The sequence below is a fragment of the Nelumbo nucifera genome, chromosome 6 (genome assembly GCF_055504915.1).
Source record: "Nelumbo nucifera cultivar China Antique chromosome 6, China Antique-T2T, whole genome shotgun sequence".
NCBI lineage: Eukaryota > Viridiplantae > Streptophyta > Magnoliopsida > Proteales > Nelumbonaceae > Nelumbo > Nelumbo nucifera.
Genome location: NC_142654.1, coordinates 57056253 through 57077725, shown reverse-complemented (window position 1 = coordinate 57077725; position 21473 = coordinate 57056253). Strand labels below are relative to the sequence as shown.

General features: G+C 41.0%; 1 protein-coding gene across 2 annotated transcripts in view; it reads right to left on the bottom strand.

Moving 5' to 3' along the window:
• The window catches only part of LOC104601997 (exocyst complex component SEC3A-like), a 142229-nt gene that overhangs the window by 85867 nt on the left and 34889 nt on the right, over window positions 1-21473 (bottom strand). For both annotated transcript variants that reach the window (XM_088889308.1, XM_010265526.2), the window contains exons 14-16: window positions 21252-21416; window positions 20959-21112; window positions 20816-20880 (exon numbers count right to left, since the gene is read on the bottom strand). In XM_088889308.1, the coding sequence (XP_088745434.1) occupies window positions 20816-20880; window positions 20959-21112; window positions 21252-21416 (384 nt within the window). The remainder of the gene's footprint in view (window positions 1-20815; window positions 20881-20958; window positions 21113-21251; window positions 21417-21473) is intronic.

Here is a 21473-nt window from a genome sequence, read left to right as displayed (position 1 = left end):
TAGGAAAGCTGATCCTAATCAATGACTTAATTAAATCTAAGTACAACTCAGGATGTCACACGAGTACACTAATGTGTGATCCACAGTTTCCTACAGAGAAGAACTAAGAGGAAAAGTACCAGGGGATAGGCGTCCCTCATTGAGCTCACTCGCCTCCTGCCAACCGAAACCATCTTCGAGTCTGTCTGGAAACACCTCATTCTATACAAGAGGCAAATCTTTGTCATTCGAGGTCACAACCACCTCCACATCATCCTCTTTGCGTTCATCTATTGTCTCCACCCCAATTTCTTCCACCCTTACTCTTGAAACGGATGCAACCTTTATACCATTTCTCTCAAGTGTTATTGTCATTCACTAGAGATTCTTGATGCTGTTGAGACCTCTCCCTCTTCACTCTCGTCTGTGTCTATACAAAGGAGCTTCGTTTTCCCTCCCTCCCAACCCTCACTATTGGTCAGTTTCCTCTTCCTGTTTTGAGGAGCTGCTGAAGTCGGTTCTCCCTTCCTCGAAGACGAATGGGAAATTCCTACGAAGCCCCCCAATCTCTTGTCTTTTTTGCCCCCTCCTCTTCTTTTACGCTCCACCGACAACCTACTAGAGCAGTTGTCTGTATTCCCTCGTCCTCAAGTGATACAACCGGCTATAACCATTTCCTCCCTCCCCTTCTTCTTGGCCCCTCTCAAGATCCCCATTCAAAAATCGAGCCCACCACCAAACGTCCACTTCTCGCCCCCACCCCCCTCTTCTTCCTTTCTGCACCCCTTCACCCACGTGTGTTTTCCCACTTGAACTTGAGTGTGACTCAGCAACACACTCCTCCCCCACTCGACTCTTCAGCTCCCTCTCAGCATCTTCCTCCTCTTGCTCGACTCTTCGGCTCCCTTCCTATCTCTTGCCTTTCCCCTATTTTTGCCTTTGTGTTCCCCTAAGCTGCAAAGTGCCCTGTTTCCCCCTCTCTCTGTGCTTCGAGTATGGCCTCTCCTCTTTACAAAAAGTATCGTCAACCCCTTCTACCAACATCCTTAGGTCATACTCCTCCCCTGCGAACTCCATAATCAGCTTCCTAGGTACATCTACAAGATTCTCGACCTCAACTAGGATCCTAGCTAATTACATCTTTTCCCACGTTCTATTACGATCATCGAACTTAAGGAATCTATTGCATGCTACACCCACTTCTTCAAAGGTAAGTATGCTCCAAGCATGAAGGGGTATTCCCACAACACCAATCCATGCCGCATAGCTTGCTCTTCCTTTCTTTAGCTCTCCAACCACCGGGAACGGGGAACCACCAGTCCAACCTGAGGTCTATAACACTCTCTTTTTCCTGCTCACCTTTCAAAACTTCTTTTGCAACTTCCTAGGACTGAAACATGAATAACCACAGTTCTGCATTCAATCTCCTCAACCCCAAGACCTTCTCTCTTCCCCACTCTAGCTTTGCCAGGCACCAAACTCCCTTTCATCCATCTCCTTCCCCACCACTCTTCCCACAAGGCTCACATGCAGAACCAATGGATGAATAACCATCTTCCCAATCCTCCCAACGTTCACTGCAACTTTCCTCACAACGCCCATCTTCGTTGGTTCCAGATCTTCACTTTTCCACATCTTCCCCCCAATCCTCCAGATCTTCACTTTCTTATTTCTGTAGAGGGATGTGATAACACTCTACATTACAGACATGAAATCCATGATATTAAAGAGATGGCAAGGTTGTTGGGAGTGACATGCAAGTGGACTCCACATTCAGCCAATGGTATGTTCAATTGGAAAAGCTGGTATTGTTACCCTTAGAAACACCATCTGTAACATTTGGGCTGGTTACATAACCTAAACTGTAGTTGGGACCCTTGTTTGGCTACTTGTCCTGCCTCAAGGCTGTTAGTTTCAAGTGTGGATGAAGAATCCAGCAAGTTTCCTTAGTATGCCTCTCTCCCCCATAATGTGAATACTTCAAGTTTCTCTTATCCACCCCTTTTCCACCCTAAGAGCTGCTAGACACAAGAGTAGACTGCTCACTAGGCTGAATAGGAACACCAATTCTCATTTCTTTCCTCCCCATCTCCACATTCCTTGTTAGATAAAACACATGATGAAGATCTGGAAGTTCATCTCTCCCTAATATTTCTGCTCTAGTATTTTCATACGAGTGGTCTAAACCAACAAGAAACTTGAAATTTCTTCCTTCTTCAATTTTCTTGTCATGCCTTTCTTTGTCTTTGGTGTTGTTCCACTCAAGGAGTCTGCATTTGGGTATTCCTTTTTACTGAAAAAAGGAGATAAGTTCTTAAAATAAGGAATGCCAAACGCAAAATTTTAACTACAAAAAGGAGATAAGTCCTTAAAATTAAGGAATGCCAAATGTAGCCTAAATGGTGATCAAGTTCTTACCACAAACCTTCTAGTGTAGTAAAATAAGTTGCAACAATCACGTCCCCTTGAGTCAAACTAGAAATGTCTTGATTCAGCCTGTAGATTGCTACTTCTCCTTTTGACCATAGGTGTTGTATAGTTTTCCTCAAACCTTGAGTTGTGGTATAGTGTTGAATAGTCCTTGCAATTTTAGGAGAAGTAGAGATTAGCAACCATGACATCACAGTTGCGTTTTCCTTGCACCAATTTTTTTAACTAGGTTCATCTTCCTTGGGCTTCTTAATCTTCCCATCAATGTAACCTTGCAGTCCATGGCTCACTATGGACCCAAAATGATCCATTCCTATTGGAAAACGTGGGGTTACTGGTGCAGATCTATATTTGGTAGTTGTGTAAAAATAGAATTGTATATATTCCTAGGATTGTGGAAGGATTGATTTAGAAAGTTTTTCTTTCTATTTTTGTACTTTCTATTTTCATTTCTTTCTATTTTTCTACTTTCTATTTTCTTTTCTTTCTATTTTTTTTCTTCTTTCTATTTATTGCAGCAGCTTACTGTATAAATATGACGATTGGCAATAGAATGAAATATATCAGTATTCTACCATTCCAAAACATGGTATCAAAGCTCTAGGTTTGTCAACCTTGAGATTTTTTTCAGCCTTCATTGCCAGTGTTTCGTGTTTTTCTCTTCTGGCCTTCAATGTTGATCCGTAACCAGAAGTGTTCCTTTATTCTCCTTTATTTCGGCTAGTTCTTCCCTCCTTTTTCTCCTTTCCTGCTGGCCTTATTTTTCCTCCATTAACAATGTCCGACATGACTGCAACAAGTGCTCCCGTCCAAACCGATGAAGGAGCAACAAATTCTCATCCTCACACTGGTGATTTGCAGAATATTCAGACAACATATAGACTGAATGGCCAGAACTACTTGAAGTGGTCACAACTAGTGCGTACCTATTTGAAGGGAAAAGGAAAAATTAGTCACCTTCTTGTAACAGAGCCAAAGTTGGGCGAGCCAAATTTTGATGCTTGGGACGAAGAGGACTCCATGATTATGTCATGGTTGTGGAGTTCAATGACACCCGAGATCAGTGATACTTGTATGTTTCTTCCCTCTGCAAAGGCTATTTGGGATGTTGTCTGACAAACCTATTCCAAAGCCCATGACGCTGCTCGTGTCTATGAGGTCAAAGTGAAGACAGTGGCGGCCAAACAAGGGAGCAGAAGTGTTACAGAGTATGCAAATCTGCTGCAAAAGTTATGGCATGAGCTTGATCATTATCGGGTTCTTGAGACAAAGTGCCCTGGTGATGCTGTGATCTTGAAGAATTTTATTGAAAGAGATAAGGTGTATGATTTTTTGGTCGGACTGAATGCTGAATTTGATCAGGTCTGAATACAAATTCTTGGCAAAGAAGAAGTGCCTCCATTGAATGAAGTCATAGCCCTTGTCAGAGTTGAGGAAAGCCGTCGTGGAATCATGCTTGAGCCTAAAGATCCCGAAGGCTCAGCCATGGTGGCAAGGGGAGGAAGTTACAGTGGTTCAAAGGGTGAGAACAATCACAACTTGGCTCGTGACACAACTACCTGTGACTCTAACGATAACCTCTGGTGCACCAATTGCAAGAAGCCCAGACACACAAAAGATCGGTGCTGGAAACTTCATGGGAAACCTCCCACATCTAGCAAGGAATGGGGAAATCGAGGAGTTTCAGAAAGAGTTCAACAGGCCCATAATGTCTCCACAACCCTGCAGCAAGAACACTAAGTCAGGGACCATTTAATGATGAAGAAATTGAAAGGCTAAGGAGCTTCTTGAAATCCTTGAAACCAGGAAGTGGTTCTACCTCTCTTGCTCTCTCAGGTGAGTCTTTATCTCTAGGATTACATGCCTTGGCTAGTGTTTTTCCATGGATTCTTGATTCTAGAGCTACTGACCACATGACACCCTCTTCACTACACTTTCTCACCTATACACCCTGTCCTAGTAATAGAAAAATTTTTGTTGCTGATGGTTCTTTCTCACCTATACACCCTATTGCTTAAAAATGTGCTTCATGTTCCTAAGTTATCCACTAGCCTTATCTCTATACATAAACTCACCCAGGATGTGAACTGCAATGTTGTGTTCTTTCCTTCTTACTGTGTATTTCAGGACCAGGTTTCGGGGAAGAAGATTGGACTTGCTAAGGAAAGGGACGGACTCTACTACCTTGAAGCAACCAGCAAACCATCTCACACTGTTATGCATGTCACACACGAGTCATTCTTATCTACCTCCAATAAAGATTTAATTTGGCGTCATCACTTCCGTTTCGGTCATCTTTCATTTCCTGTTTTAAAAACCATGCTTCCTTTCTTGTTTAAAGGAATTGATGTTGAAACCTTTCATTGTGATGTTTGTGAACTTGCTAAGCACAAAAGGGTTTCTTTCCCAATCAGCAATAAAAGATCTTCAACTCCTTTTTATTTGATTCATTTAGATATATGGGGCCCTTCTCAAATTCCCAATATTACTGGTTCTAGATGGTTTGTCACCTTTATTGACGATTGCACTAGGGTCACATGGATCTTTCTTCTTAAGTCTAAATCAGATGTGGGTACCATTCTTCCCAACTTTCATAACATGGTCCAAACTCAGTTTGGTGTGAGAATTAAAAGGTTTCGATCGGATAATGCTACAGATTATTTTAATCAGAATTTGTCCCCATTTTTTCAAAAAGAAGGCATTGTGCATGAATCCTCCTGTGTTAACACTCCCCAATAGAATGGGATAGCTGAGAAGAAAAATGGCCATCTTTTGCAAACCACCCGAGCCTTTCTCTTTCAAAACCGGGTGCCAAAACAATATTAGGGGGAAGTTGTCCTTACTGTTGCATACACCATAAATAGACTACCATCCAAAGTTCTTGACAACCAAAGCCCAATACAAGTCCTTTCTCAATTCTACCCTAATATTCGAACCTCAAATAATCTCACACCAAGAATTTTTGGCTGCACTGCCTTTGTTCATGTCCAGAATAAGGGAAAATTGGATCCACGAGCAATCAGGTGTGTCTTCTTGGGATATTCCCCAACTCAGAAAGGTTATAAATGTTATCATCCAGCCACCAGAAAATTCTACACCTCCATCAATGTCACATTTGAGGAGGGACAATCCTTATTCACTCAACCTTATCTTCAGGGGGAGCCCTCATTAATGGAAGATAAGGCCTCGGATCTACTCTACTTAGATGTATTACCCTCCTCACAGTCATCCAACCGTCAAGACTCACATCCCTCTAAGTCACAATCCTCTGAGCCCCACATTCCCGAGTCTCAACAAGAGTCAAACAACCCGACCATTGAACCAAATTCAGACACTGTTAACCTCACCAATGATGTGCATGATGATGTGAGATATATGCAGGTTTACTCTAGGAGAAGAAATCCAGATCCTCAACTTGTGCAAGTCCAAGATTCAACTCCTAATCCTGGAACTAAGGGATATGCAGAACCTGAACCTGCACCTTCATAGTCTGAGTATGACCTACCTATTGCACTGAGAAAAGGAACCAGAGAATGTACCAAACGCTCATTGTACCCTTTAGCCAAATCTATGTCGTTCCAAAGATTCTCTAAATCCCATAAAAGTTTTCTAGCCAGCCTTAACACCATTCCAATTCCTAATACTCTAGTCGAGGCACTTCCTAATAAGGAGTGGAGAAAATCCATGAGAGTGGAAATGGAGGCACTAGAAAAGAACAACACATGGGAAGCTGTGGATCTACCAAGAAACAAGAAGACTATAGGTTGTAAATGGGTGTTCACAATTAAGTACAAATCTGATGGGTCGTTAGAAAGGTACAAAGCACGACTAGTAGCCAAGGGATATATACAGACTTATGGGGTAGATTATCAGGAAACTTTTGCCCCAGTAGCTAAAATGAATGCAGTAAGGATGTTGCTGTCTTTGGCTGCTAACTATAATTGGGATTCCATGGTGATCTAGAAGAGGAGATATACATGGACATTCCACCGGGTTTTGGAGAAGGCATTAAGGGGAACAAAGTTTGTAGGTTGAAGAAAGCACTATACGGCCTCAAACAATCTCCGAGAGCATGGTTTGGAAGGTTTACAAAGGTGATGCTTAGTATAGGTTACAAGCAAAGTCAAGGTGACCACACATTGTTTATCAAACACACAGCCTCAGGGGGAGTTACTGCACTATTAGTCTATGTGGACGATATAATCGTTACTGGAATGATAAAAAGGAGAAGGAAGCATTGAAAAACTGCCTTTCCAGAGAATTTGAGATAAAAGACTTGGGGAGACTAAAGTATTTTCTCGGAATTGAAGTTGCACATTCTAAACAAGGCATCTTTATCTCTCAACAAAAGTATGTTGTTGATCTTTTGAGAGAAACAGGAAATATGGCATGTAAACCAGCTTCCACGCCTATAGATCCCAATCATAAACTTGGAGAAGCCAGCGAGAATGCAAGTGTAGACAAGGAGATGTTCCAAAGACTGGTTGGAAAACTCATTTATCTTGCACATACACAGCCAGCTATTGCTTACGCTGTAAGTGTAATAAGTCAGTTTATGCATAATCCTAAAGAAGTTCATCTGCAGGCTGCTCATCGAATTCTGCACTATTTGAAAGCCAGTCCAGGAAAAGGAATTTTATTCAGAAGAAATGGGGGACTGGCTCTTGAAGCATATACAGATGCCGATTATGCAGGATCTCCAGTAGATAGATGGTCCACTTCCGGTTACTGTACCTTCTTGGGAGGAAACTTAGTCACTTGGAGGAGTAAGAAGCAAAATGTAGTGGCTCGGTCAAGTGCAGAGGCAGAATTCAGGGCTATGGCACAAGGAGTGATTGAATTACTCTGGTTGAAGATAATTTTAGAAGACCTGAAGATTCCACGAGAAGAGCCTATGAAACTATATTGTGATAACAAGTCAGCCATCAATATTGCTCACAATCCTGTTCAACATGACAGGACGAAGCACATCGAAATTGACTGACACATTATAAAAGAGAAACTGGACAGCAAGTTGGTTTGCACTCCCTATGTGTCTACAAAAGGACAACTGGTCGATGTACTTACTAAAGGGCTCAATAGTACAGACTTTCAAAGAATTATAGCCAAGCTGGGAATGGAGGATCTCTATTCACCAGCTTGAGGGGGAGTGTTGGAAAACGTGGGGTTACTGGTGCAGATCTATAATTGGTAGTTGTGTAAAAATAGAATTGTATATATTCCTAGGATTGTGGAAGGAATGATTTAGAAAGTTTTTCTTTCTATTTCTTTCTTTCTATTCTTGTACTTTCTATTTTCTTTTCTTTCTATTTTCTTTTCTTTCTATTTTTTTTCTTCTTTCTATTTATTGCAGCAGCTTACTGTATAAATATGACGATTGGCAATAGAATGAAATATATCAGTATTCTACCATTCCAAAACAATTCCCTATAGTTGTATTCATCTAGTTTTACATTAGTAATCTGTACCATGAGATTTCCAAGATGAATAACATTGTCTACAGTCTTAGAACCTCCGTATGAGACTTTACTTGTGCTGGAAGATATCCCGAACTCATAGAAAACTGTTATTTAAATAGTATAACATGTCAAACAACACTTCTCTGTGCTGAAACTTTAGAAAAACTGTGTTAGAGAGTACAAGAATCTCCTGGACTGATGCTACTTACAGTCCGGTACTAGAACAAGAATCTCCTGGACTGGTACTACTTACAGTCCAACGGCTAGACCTGTTAATTAGGTCTCTCTAGTAGTCCATACGACTACTCCATAGTTTCTTGCCCTACCTGAGCATTCCAACAACTATTCTGGGCCTCCTTGAGCTTTCTTCCAAGGAAAAAACTCTACAAACAGCTTTAATTAACCACAACCAGCAGCAGCTCTCTCTCTTGTTGCTCCAACAATAAAAAAAAAAAAAAGAAGTTTAAGAACAAAGAGGAGATGAAGAAGAGTGAAGACTAGCAGAATAAGAGCAGATTACAGCTCTGATACCATGTTTGAATTCAGGTTCTTGAAGAAGAAGAAGAAGAAGAGAGATGGAGAATACGGAGGCACACTCTATCCACCCCATCAAATTGTTATTTATGTTTGGGCAACAATAACACATGATCTGACAATATTACCCCCCATTAGTAAGAGCTGATGTAACTCAAAATAAAAGAAGGCCCAGGCGCATTTACACTTAATTACAGTACATCCCAACAAGAAATAAACAAAATATAACATAAATGGGCCAAAGCCCATACTGTTAAGTCCCACAACAGTATATATGCTAATGATGGTTAGTGAAAAGTTTTATATCACTACTTGCAAACTAATAAATTTCTGTTGTTAGCATAGCTATTATTTTATATGTGGTACATAATCATGTATTTGTAATTGTTTTCATTAAAATCTGAAGAAATAGTTACTAAGTCACGAGTGTGGGGTTCCATACCCACACTCAGGCTCTAGTGTGTGTGGTTCCATACCCACACCTAGTTATTTTTGTTTCCTAGTTACTTTTTAATTTCTTTTAAGTTGGGCTGGCTGGCCTTATTATGTTTATCCATATTATGTTTTGTTTTATTAGGACTAGGATTTTATTTTATTTTTCCTCCTAATCTTGTAAGGAACCAAAGGCTATAAATAATAAAGTGTATGGGGCAGCAGATATCATCAACCGAACCCCTTCTTTCTAACTCTCTTCTCTTTCCTTCCACTCTTCTTCTCTCTCTCTCTCTCTCCTTCTCTTCAAACCTGTGTTTCTCTTCTCAGATTTCACAGCAGCAGTTCTGAATTATTCAAGTTGGTATCAGAGCTCGATCTAGGGTTTCTCATTTGAAGTCTAACCCAGCCAACCACATGAGAATCATCTAAGGCTGGAAGAATAGAAAGGAGCCATCTTTGCCTGATTCTTGGAGGTTACCAGAGATCTTGAGCAGCTGTCCGAAGATTGGAGAGTGTTTCTTGGTAATCAGGAAGAATCAGAGAAGGTAAGAGGAATCAAGATTGGATTTTTATCAAGATTAAAAGAGGCGATCAGAATTTTCTGGGTAAGATCTCATCCTTTCTTGAAACAGCAGTAGTAAGGTATAAGCTAAAGTTATTCAGAAGGTATGGCTGAAAAAAAATCTGATTTTTCTAGGGTTTGTTCTTAACCCTATGAACCTCTTTCTTGACTGTGAGCCTTTCTTGGAGGGATCGGCTGAAAAAGGTCTGATCTTGATTTTTGACTCTGAATATTGGACTGAGTACAGTCCAGGATTATCTACCAAGGAATTAATCCTTGACTGAGATTACATTTTTTGAAAGAATTCGACTGTGTTTGCATTCTTGGCTGAGGTCATATTCTGGACTGTTAAAAGATACAATTCTGGCTCTTGTTCTTTGCTGAAATCAGTTTCTGGGCTGCTAATATCTGGTTTTTTTTATTGAAGTTATAGTTTTAAGGAGAAACTATCAACTGAAACTAAGTTCTGGTACTTATTCTTGCTGAGATCAGATTGTTTGTTCTCTGTTTTCCTGAAAAAATTAGTCTTTTTCTTGGAGCTTTGAGATCTACTTAGTATGGAAAAGGCTGGAAGTGAGGTAAAAGCTCAAGGTGAAGTTTTTGGGACTGGTAACATGACTGAAAATACGTTCCAGATTACCACTGTTAGGTTTGATGGAACAACTTACTTGGAATGGGCCCAATCAGTAATGATGGAAATTGGGGGCAAAGGGAAATTAGGGTATGTAACTGGAAACACAAAAGAACCAGCCAAGGAGAATATATCACACCCAAGATGGGTTCAAGAGAACTACATGGTGATGACCTGGCTATGCAACTCTATACAGCCCCACATCAGCCGAACCTCTCTGGGCAAAAACAGCCAAGGAGATTTGGGACAGCTTAAAGGAGACTTATTCCCAACCCCTCAATGTTGCTAGAGCTTATGAGCTAAAATGTGAAGTGAAAAACCTCAAGCAAGGAGAGAGGCCAGTCTCAGTATATTTTGCTACTCTAAAATCCCTTTGGCATGAAATTGATCACTTAGAAACTATTGAATGGGAAAGCCAGAAGGATGCAGCAACATATAGAAAACTGATTGAAACAAATAGTGTTTTTGAGTTCTTAGCTGGCCTAAACTCAGATTTTGATATTACAAGACAGCAACTTCTCACTAGGGAGAGTGTGACTCTACCTCGGGCCTACTCCTTAGTCCACAGTGAAGAGAACAGGAGGAAGGTAATGCTATCCTTTCAGCCCACAGAAGCAGCCTTGGCAGCAACAAAATTCAAGGCCGGAGGAGAAAAGGAAAAGGAATTTAAGAAGGAAGACAAAAGAGATATTTTTTGTGATCATTGCAAGATGCCCAAACACACTAGGGACACCTGTTGAAAGTTGCATCCTCACCTAATAACAGCTAGACTTAGAAACAAGAAGGGGAGTGCTAATATAGCAACTACTACTGATAGTACATCCTCTTCCAGTACAAGGACCACATCCTTGGATTCCTTGGCAGCTATCCGAGCTGCACTGACACAACTAGAGAATGAAGCTGGTATTTCTGGAACTACATCTCAGTCTTCAGCTACTACACCTGCTCAGCCTACATCAGCCCTTGCTCATACAGGTACAAAAGGCACTACAAGTCATGCTTCTGTCCCAAGTAATACTAGACCTTTATGGGTAATAGATTCAGGTGCCTCAAACCATATGACCAGCTTATCTACTTTATTTAGCACCTATTGTTTATCCTCTGGGAGAGACAAAGTTTCTATTGCTAATGGCTCTCTTGTACCAATTTCTGGCAAGGGAAACATCCAATTGTCAGATGCCATCACCCTATCCTCAGTTTTGCATGTTCCCAAGCTTAGTGCTAACTTACTTTCAGTTAGTAGTATTACAAAAAATCAAAACTGTTCGGTAACCTTTTTCCCTAATCGGTGTGTTTTTCAGGATCGGGAAACAAAGAAGGAGATTGGGATTGGCTGTGAAATGAATGGAGTTTACCTGCTTGAACATTCACAGGGGGAGCAGAGTGAAGTGGGAAAATTGTTTGTTTCGCAGTCTTATAGTAAGATTATGCTTTGGCACAACCGCTTAGGTCATTTATCTTTTGAGTCTTTGAAGAGTCTTTTTCCAAACTTATTTGAGTTAGTAGAAGTGTCTAGTTTAAAATGTGAAAGTTGTGAGCTTGCAAAACACAGTAGATCGTCTTATCCTTTAAGTATTAAAAGAAGCAACCCTCCTTTTGAAATTGTGCATACCGATGTTTGGGGGTCATATCATACTCCCACCATGGGTGGTACAAATATTTCTTATTATTTGTTGATGATTATACCCACTTTTCAGGTCTACCTTATGCACTCTCGAGACGAGGTCCCTTCTTTGACCCAGGATTTCCATCAAATGGTTCTAACTCAGTTTGAAACCAAGATCAAAACTCTTAGATCTGATAATGCCAAGGAATACTTTGCAAAACCCATGGCATCCTATCTCCTTGATCATGGGATCATTCATCAGAGCACCTGTCCTCGTACACCTTAGCAAAACGAGGTTGTTAAGAGAAAAAAACAGGCATATCTTAGAGGTAGCCAGAAGCATCATGCTCAACTCTAATGTTCCCATATGCTTCTGGGGGGATGCAATCCGTACAGCCGTATGCCTTATTAACAGGGTTCCTTCACGGGTTCTAAACATGCAAACCCCATTCAGTCTTCTGTATCCAGATAAGGACCTATTCAGCACTACCATCAAAACTTTTGGGTGTACTTGTTTTGTTCAAATCCTTGGACCTCATCGCTCCAAGTTTGATACCAAAGCTACTAACTGTATTTTCTTGGGGTATGCACAAAATCAAAAGGGATATTGCTCTTATGAACCAGTTTCAGGGAAGTGCTTTGTGTCCATGGATGTCACTTTTTTTTAGGATATGCCCTACTATCATAGGGCTTCTCCTCAGGGAGAGAATAGTGAGGAAGGGATTTCAATTTCATCCCCAAAAGTTCCTTTACCTGTCCCGGTGACTAAGGGGGGGAATTGAGAAGAGGGTTGTCAAAAATGTAGAGAGTTGAGAGTGTATCACAAATAGTGGTGGAGGCAGGTTGACTTTCATACTCAATAGCAATCCAGGCCAATTCCAACATCTTCTACAGCCCCCGATCCAGACACTACTACTCCTCGCACTGTTGATCCCACTATTATAGATGCTCAACCTCCACCGTCAAATGACCTGGTTCTTCCAATTGCTATTCATAAACGGAAGTGTCATCGCACCTCATCCACTGCCCATTGCATCTCCAAGTACCTTTCCTATAACTGTCTCTCAGAATCCTACAGATCTTACTTTGCATCTATTTCTACTATTCCTACACCCAGAAAAGTGCAAGAAGCCCTTTTGATACCTGAATGGAAGGAAGCAATGCAAGTAGAGATGGATGCTCTTGTCAAGAACAACACATGGGAACTAGTTAACCAACCTGAAGGGAAGAAACATGTTGGACGTAGATGTGTATTTACTGTGAAATATAATGCCGATGGTACTGTAGAGAGGTATAAGGCCAGATTGGTTGCAAAGGGATTCACACAAACTTATAGCATAGACTATACAAAAATCTTTGCACCCGTTGCAAAAATGAACACTACCCGAGTTCTTCTATCCATTGCTGCAAACTACTCTTAGCCACTATTTCAGTTGGATGTTAAGAATGCCTTCCTCAACGGAGACTTGCAAGAAGTATACATTGAGTTACACCCTAGCTTTTATAGTACAGAAGCGCAAGAAAGAAAGTTTGCCTTTTGAAGAAGGCCTTGTACATGCTAAAACAATCTCTAAGAGCTTGGTTTGATAGGTTTAAACTGGCTTTGGACAAATTCGGATACATATAGGCTCAGTCAGATCACACTCTCTTCTTTAAGAAGACAGGTCATTCCCTGAACCTACTTGCAGTCTATGTAGATGACATTGTGACAACAGGGAGTGACATTAGTGAAATTGAAACCCTTAAACATCATCTTCACAAGGAATTTGAAGTGAAAGACCTAGGGATATTACACTATTTCATAGGAATTTAGGTAGCTCGATCTAAGCACGGCATTTTCATCTCTCAAAGGAAGTATGTTTCTAGACTTATTGGAAGAAACTAGAAAGTTAGAAGTGAAATCTGTTGATACTCCTATTGAGCCCAACCATAAAATAAATGCAAAAAGTGGAGAACTCCTTGAGGATAGGGCTATGTACCAAAGGCTGGTTGGGAAACTTCTTTATCTCCGCCTAACTCGGCCAGATATTTCTTATGTTGTTGGTGTTGTTAGTCAATACATGCACTCCCCTATGACCACCCACCTCCTTGCAGTAGAAAGAATTCTTGCCTACTTAAAGAGATGTCCAGGGAGAGGCATACTCTTTAAGAATAATGGTCATATGAAACTAGAAGTGTATACAGATGCGGATTGGGCTGGATGTCTTGATGACAGGAGGTCCACCTCTGGATATTGTGCATTTGTGGGGGCAAACCTTGTTTCCTGGAGAAGCAAGAAACAGACTGTTGTTGCTCGCTCCAGTGCAGAAGCAGAATACAGATCCATGGCCAATGGTGTTGCAGAAGTGTCACGGCTGAAATCCTTGCTTAATGAGTTGGAGATTGATTATGAGAAGCCTCTAATGTTGTATTGAGATAATCAAGCTACAATTAATATTGTCCACAACCCAATACAACATGATAAGACTAAGCATGTTGGTTCGGCTGATTTAATGTATATGTTAGTCATTGCTGGGTCTTAAGTCATTAGTTATTGGGCCTTAGTTATTGAGCCTAAACTTGTTTAATGTTTTATTTGTCTAGGTGTCCCATCACTAATAGGGGGCATTCTAGTCCATTCATGTAACACTATGTGATAAACATATATATAAGATAGTAGGGTCGGTTGAAAGGTGAAGTGCCGCCATTCTCAAACTTTCTCCTCTTCTTCTCTTCTTCTTCTTCGGCTACTGTGTTCCAGCAAACATGGTATCAGAGCATTAATCCATCTCCTGGTTATAGCCGCCGCCACATTTTCTACTCTTATCTGTTCCTTCTTTTTCCTTCTCTATCTTGGTCGCTGTGAAGAAACCCTAGGGTTGACCGTAGAACACAGCAAGATCTGTATCTAGGGTTTCCCTTGGTTGTAGGGCCCAAGGGGAGTTTGTCCCAGAAGCTGATGCCCTACTAGACACCTTACAGCAGGTAGTAGCCATTCGGTTGCTAAGAGAGATCTGTGTGGAACAGATCTAGGTGGAAGGACTGATTTCGGCAGTCCTAGTACTGGTCGTAGGGGTGACTACAGTCTACGACAGCAGAAGTCAAAGCCCAGCAGAAGCCAGCACAGTGCAGCGGTGGGTTGCTCTTGGTTTCAGATCTGTTACAAGTTCTCAGGACTGTAACAACCTCGGTAAGTCTGAAACGGTATTCTTTGTACTAAGTTTGCAATCGTGATCATTGTAAGAGGGAGATGTCTTCAATATCGGGGGAAGTGTCTTCTAGGGATAATAGATCTAGTGGGAGGTCTCATAATCTGGAGAATCCAAATCTGCACAGCTTGCAGATCACCAGTGTGTTGTTGGATGAATACAATTTCAGAGAATGGTCTGTTTCTGCCATGCTCTTCATTACTTCCCAGGAACTCATGGGTTATTTAGATGGGTAGAAGAAGGAACCTGAAGTGGGTAGTGTGGAGTACGCAGTTTGGCGTAAGGAGAATGCTACTGTTATGTCCTGGCTGCTTGCGTCAATGACTTCAAGAGTAGCCAGGACTGTTCAACACTTTTCCACTGCTGCTAAGATTTGAGAGAAAGTGTCTAAAACTTATGGACAGAGAAAGAACAATGCCAGAATTTATAGGCTAAACCAAGACATTGCTGCCTTGAGACAAGGAGATATGACAGTTGCAACGTATTTTGCAACCCTAGAAGAACTGTGGGAAGAGCTTGATCACCACCTTATTCTTAATTGGGAGAATGCCAAAGACAAGGAGAGGCATGATAAACAAATTGAAGAGGGTAGAGCCTTTAAGTTCTTGGCTGGTTTAAATCCAATGTATGAGAGCATAAGGTCTCAAATTTTGGGAAGGGATGAAATGCCAGATTTACATCATGTTTATTATCTAGTAAGGAATGAAGAGGTCAGGAGGAAAAAGATGCAAGTTGACACTCAAATACAGCCAACTGAACAGCCTGTTGAACATTCAGCCCTGATTTCTTCAAATCAAAAGGGGAACAAGTATTTAGACAAGAGGCATCTTAAGTGCACTCATTGTGGAGGTGAAAGGCATGTAAAAGAAAAGTGTTGGGTTCTTTATCCTCATCTGAAACCAGCTGCCTTGAGGAAAGACAAGAAGCACCAGAAGGGTCAAGCAGCAAGTGGGAACCTTGTTCCTAGTCACAGTGGTGATAGCACAAAGAACACATCAACAGTTGCTTCTTCTCCCATGGGACAGACTGCTAATTCCTCTGTATCCGGGTCCTTGGGTTTCACTGCTGATGAGGTAGAGGTCCTTAGCCGGGCTTTAACCCGTCTAAGGACTAACTCTCTTGCTTCCACCTCCCTTGCCAGATCAGGTATTGTCTCTGCTTTTAGTGCAACTAGTTCTATTGACTCTACTTCTTGGATTATTGATTCCGGTGCAACTGACCACATGACACATATGTCCTCTTTATTTTCTTCCTATCACTTATTGTCTGGTCAAGATAAGATGAAAGTTGCCAACGGTTCTCTCTCCACCATCTCTGGGAAAGGGGTGGTTGACCTAAGCAAGGACCTCTCTCTTAAATCTGTTTTGCATGTTCCCAATCTTACTTCCAATCTCTTATCTGTTTCAAAGCTTACCAAGAATTTGAACTGTAGCATAACCTTTTTTCCTACTCATTGTGTCTTTCAGGACAGATTGACAAAGAGAACGATTGGGAGCGGTCATGAGTATGGAGGTCTCTACTATTTTGATGCAGACATCAGTTTGGCCTTACAAACATCTGCTGCTAGTAGTCAGAATAATGTGGAGTCAATAGCTAGGTTACATTTGTGGCATGCTAGGCTAGGTCATTTACCTTTTTCATCATTGGAAGGGTTGTTTCCTGAATTATTCAAGGGTATTTCAAGTCAAAGTTTAGTTTGTGAAGTGTGTCAGTTGTCAAAACAATGTAGAACTGTTTATCCAGCTTCTAGTATTGAAATTCAAGCTCCTTTTGATTTGGTTCATTTTGATGTTTGGGGCCCCTCACCTCATATTTCTATTGATGGCTTTCGTTACTTTATCAGTTTTATTGATCACTACTCACGATGCACATGGATCTACTTGTTAAAAGGACATGATGAAGTGCCATGGATAACCATGGCATTTTGTAAAATGATTGAAACACAATTTGACAAGAAGATTAAGCAATTCTAGTCAGACAATGTTGCTGAATATTTTGAAAGATCCTTGAACCTGTTCATGGAGGATGCTGGCATGCTACATCAGTCATCTTGTGCTAGTAGCCCTCAACAGAATGGGGTTGCTGAGCGCAAGAATAGACACCTATTGGAGACCGCTCGAGCCTTACTATTTCAGCACAAGGTTCCCAAGCACTACTGGTCTCAAGCAGTCCTTACCGCATCATATCTGATAAATCAGATGCCATCCAAGGTGTTGGGTATGAAAACTCCTTTCTCTGTTCTTTGTCCTAATCTTCCAGACTTTCCTCTTCCACCTAGAGTCTTTGATTGTGTATGTTTTATACATGTAAAGGATCCAAAGAAGACCAAAATGCATCCTAGGGCTACAAAAGGAATCTTTCTAGGGTACTCTCCTATACAGAAGGGTTACAAGTGTTATGGTCCCGTCACCAAGAAGAAATATGTCACAAAAGATGTGGTATTTTTTGAGTCTCAATCCTATTTTCATTCTTCCCAGAATCCTCTTCAGGGGGAGACTTGTGGGATGGAAAAGGATTCTTCTTCCCCCTCTTCCCCCTCCTTTTTTGTGCCTCTTTCTGCCTCGGGCCTTCCATCTTCTCCTCCTGATCCTCCTACTCGTAGCATCCCGGGTGAACCTAGTGAGGCTCCCATTGTGCCTGTTACCACTCTTGATGCTGCAGATGTTACTGAGGACTCCAGTAGGCAACAAAAAGATATAAGAATCACCTACAACAGAAGGAAAAAGGGCCCTCTAAATCATGGCAGCAACCAATCGGACTCGAATCAACCTGTCTTAGCAACTCCAGGTAATCTTATCACACATACTTCTGATTTGGATCTTCCTATTGCTCTTCGCAAGTCTACCCGTTCTTGTACTATCCGACACCCCATTGCTGAATTTGTTTCTTACTCACATTTATCTCCTCGTTATTATTCCTTTGTGTCTGTTCTCTCCTCCGTGCATGTCCCTACTAGGTACTCAGAGGCAGTATATCCTCCTAGTTGTAGCATCCCGGGTGAACCTAGTGAGGCTCCCATTGTGCCTGTTACCACTCTTGATGTTGCAGATGTTACTGAGGACTCCAATAGGCAACAAAAAGATATAAGAATCACCTACAACAGAAGGAAAAAGGGCCCTCTAACTCATGGCAGCAACCAATCAGACTCGGATCAACCTGTCTCAGCAACTCCAGGTAATCTTATCACACATACTTCTGATTTGGATCTTCCTATTGCTCTTCGTAAGTCTACCCGTTCTTGTACTATCCGACACCCCATTGCTGAATTTGTTTCTTACTCATGTTTATCTCCTCGTTATTATTCCTTTGTGTCTGCTCTCTCCTCCGTGCATGTCCCTACTAGGTACTCAGAGGCAGTATCCGACCCAAGATGGAAAGAGGCTATGAATGAAGAAATGAAAGCCTTAATGAAAGCAAGGACTTGAGAATTAGTGGATCTACCAGAAGGGAAGAGCACTATCGGATGCAAGTGGGTGTTCACTGTAAAGCATAGGGAGGACGGGTCCATTGAAAGATACAAGGCCAGACTTGTGGCAAAGGGGTTTACTCAAAAGGAAGAGATTGACTACAAAGAAACCTTTGCTCCAGTAGCGAAGCTCAACACAATCCGGGTTTTATTGTCATTAGCTGCAAACTTTTCATGGGAGCTACATTAGCTGGATGTGAAGAATGCTTCTACATGAGAATTCATGGATCCTCCACCAGGTTATGTTTTTGATAGGAAAGTGTGTAAACTGAGGAAAGCATTATATGGTCTTAAGCAGTCTCCTCGGGCTTGGTTTGAGAAGCTTTGTGGGGCCATGAAGAAAGTGGGGTACACTCAAAGTGGGGCAGATCATACCTTGTTCATAAAGAAACAAAATAGTAAACTTACAGCACTCATTTTCTATGTGGATGATATGGTGATTACTAGGGATGATCTGGAAGAGATAAAAAGATTAAAGGAGTTCTTGGCTTCTGAGTTTGAGATCAAAGACTTGGGCCATCTGAGATATTTCCTTGGGATTGAAGTTGCTAAGTCAAAAGAGGGCATCTATATATGTCAGCGGAAGTATGTCCTTGGCCTCCTAGAAGAGACAGGTATGATGGGGTGTAGGCCAGCAGATACTCCAATAGAACAGAACCATGGTCTATAGGAATCAGTAGGAGAGGACTACCTTGATAAAGAGAGATACCAAAAGCTGGTAGGGAAGTTGATATATCTGTCTCTCACTCGACCAGATATTGCTTATGTTGTACATGTTGTCAACTAGTTCATGCACTCTCCAAAGATCCCTCATATGAGAGCAGTGGAAAGGATTCTTAGGTACTTGAAGACTTGCCCAGGAAAAGGAATTATGTTCAGAAAACACAATAAAATTGAAATTGAAGCGTATACTGATGCAGATTGGGCCGGTTCTGTTGGGGACAGGAAGTCAACTTTTGGGTATTGCACGTTTGTTGGAGGGAATTTGGTTACATGGCGGAGTAAAAAGCAGAATGTGGTTGCTAGATCAAGTGCAGAGGCTGAATATCGAGCTATGGCTCATGGTGTTGCTGAACTTCTATGGCTTAGGACACTTCTTAGTGAGCTCGGGATAAAGATCGAGTGTCCTCTCAGGTTGTACTGTGACAACAAGGCTGCCATCAACATTGCAAATAACCCAATGCAACATGATAGGACGAAACATATTGAGATTGACTGACACTTCGTTAAAGAAAGAATAGTCTCAGAGGAACTCTGCATTCCTTATACTCCTTCCGAGATGCAGATTGCAGATGTGCTAACAAAAGGGCTAGCTTCAACGAAATTCTTGGACTTACTTGGCAAGCTAAACATGACTGACATCCATGCTTAGCTTGAGGGGGAGTGTTGGTTCGGCTGATTTAATGTATATGTTAGTCATTGTTGGGTCTTAAGTCATTAGTTATTGGGCCTAAACTTGTTTAATGTTTTATTTGTCTAGGTGTCCCATCACTAATAGGGGGCATTCTAGTCCATTCATGCAACACTATGTGATAAACATATATATAAGATAGTAGGGTCGGCTGAAAGGTGAAGTGCCGCCATTCTCAAACTTTCTCCTCTTCTTCATCTCTTCTTCTTCTTCGGCTACTGTGTTCCAGCAAACAAAGCATATCGAGGTTGACAGACATTTTATCCGAGAACGAGTTGCAAGAAGTATGCCTTCCTTACATTGCCTCAAACATACAGTTAGCTGATCTCTTTACCAAAGTAGTCAAAAAATCAAATTGGAGACAGATTTACGCAAGTTGGGGATGACAAATATCTACTCCCAACTTGAGGGAGAGTGAAGAAATAGTTACTAAGTCACGACTGTGGGTTCCATACCCACACCTAGTTATTTTTGTTTCCTAGTTACTTCTTAATTTCTTTTAAGTTGGGCCGGCTGGCCTTATTATGTTTATCGATATTATGTTTTGTTTTATTAGGACTAGGATTTTTTTTCTCCTATTCTTGTAAGGAACCAAAGGCTATAAATAAAAAAGTGTATGGGGTGGCAGATATCATCAACCGAACCCCTTCTTTCTTCCTCTCTTCTCTTTCCTTCCACTCTTCTTCTCTCTCTCTCTCTCCCCTCTTCAAACCTGTGTTTCTCTTCTCAGATTTCACAGCAGCAGTTCTGATTTATTCAAGTAAAGCTATTTAAGGCAGAGCATTTACCCTGTCCATATTGTTCTCCATCAAAACCAAACCAACACTATATTAGACCATCCATCAGTTGTATTTCCATGTTCTTTGGAATAGATATTTCATACCAATAAAAAGTGAATGTCTAATTTTTGGATAGAGAGGACTATCCAATTATGGAAGATTTTACTGACAAGCTCTATCTTTTCCTCAATAAAGTAATCTTAACCTGATCATTTTAAATATTCACTGGATCCATTTTCATGGTGTCCTTTATTAATCAAGTTAAAAAAAGTGCCAAACTTAACAACAAAGGTCAATAATGAACAGAGATAACCAATATATTTGGAGAAGATTACTTGGATCCCATCAAGTAAGTCTTGAAGGGATTCGTTTAATGGTCCCAGGTCCACAGAACCATTACCTGCAAAATAGGCTTATATTAACTCAGCTTCCAAAATTAAGAGGTATATTATATCAAAATATTCAATATGAAGGTTACCAGCTTTGTTGTCATTTTCATCAATGTCCATAATGCCTAGATCATCCTCGTTTGCATCATCATCACTCAATCCATTTTTATCCCCATTGGCAGCACCTCCAAATGGAACAAGGGTAGGAACTTCAAAGCACATGAAGTGTGCAAGAAATGAACTCTAAAATTTGAGTGATAGAAACAGTTCGATGTCAAACACAATAAAAAGGTGTCCTTATAGGATACTGATCAAATGAATAAAATAAATAAATAATATGAGTATATCTATAGCATTAAGAAAGACAACAAAGGATCATAACCTCATCAACAAGGAGTGGAACAAAAACTGTAAGCATCTTTGCATATGCATCAGAAACATTGGAAGTGTCTACATTGCTCACAGGACCAGAGGAAGCATCAAGCCAGACAGTAGGATTTCTTGATGCCTTTGTACCAGCACGAATCTCATTGGCAAATTCACGAGCCTGTAAATGATAAAAAGTTGTCATACCTTACAAATAAAAGTTACTTTTTTCCCCAAA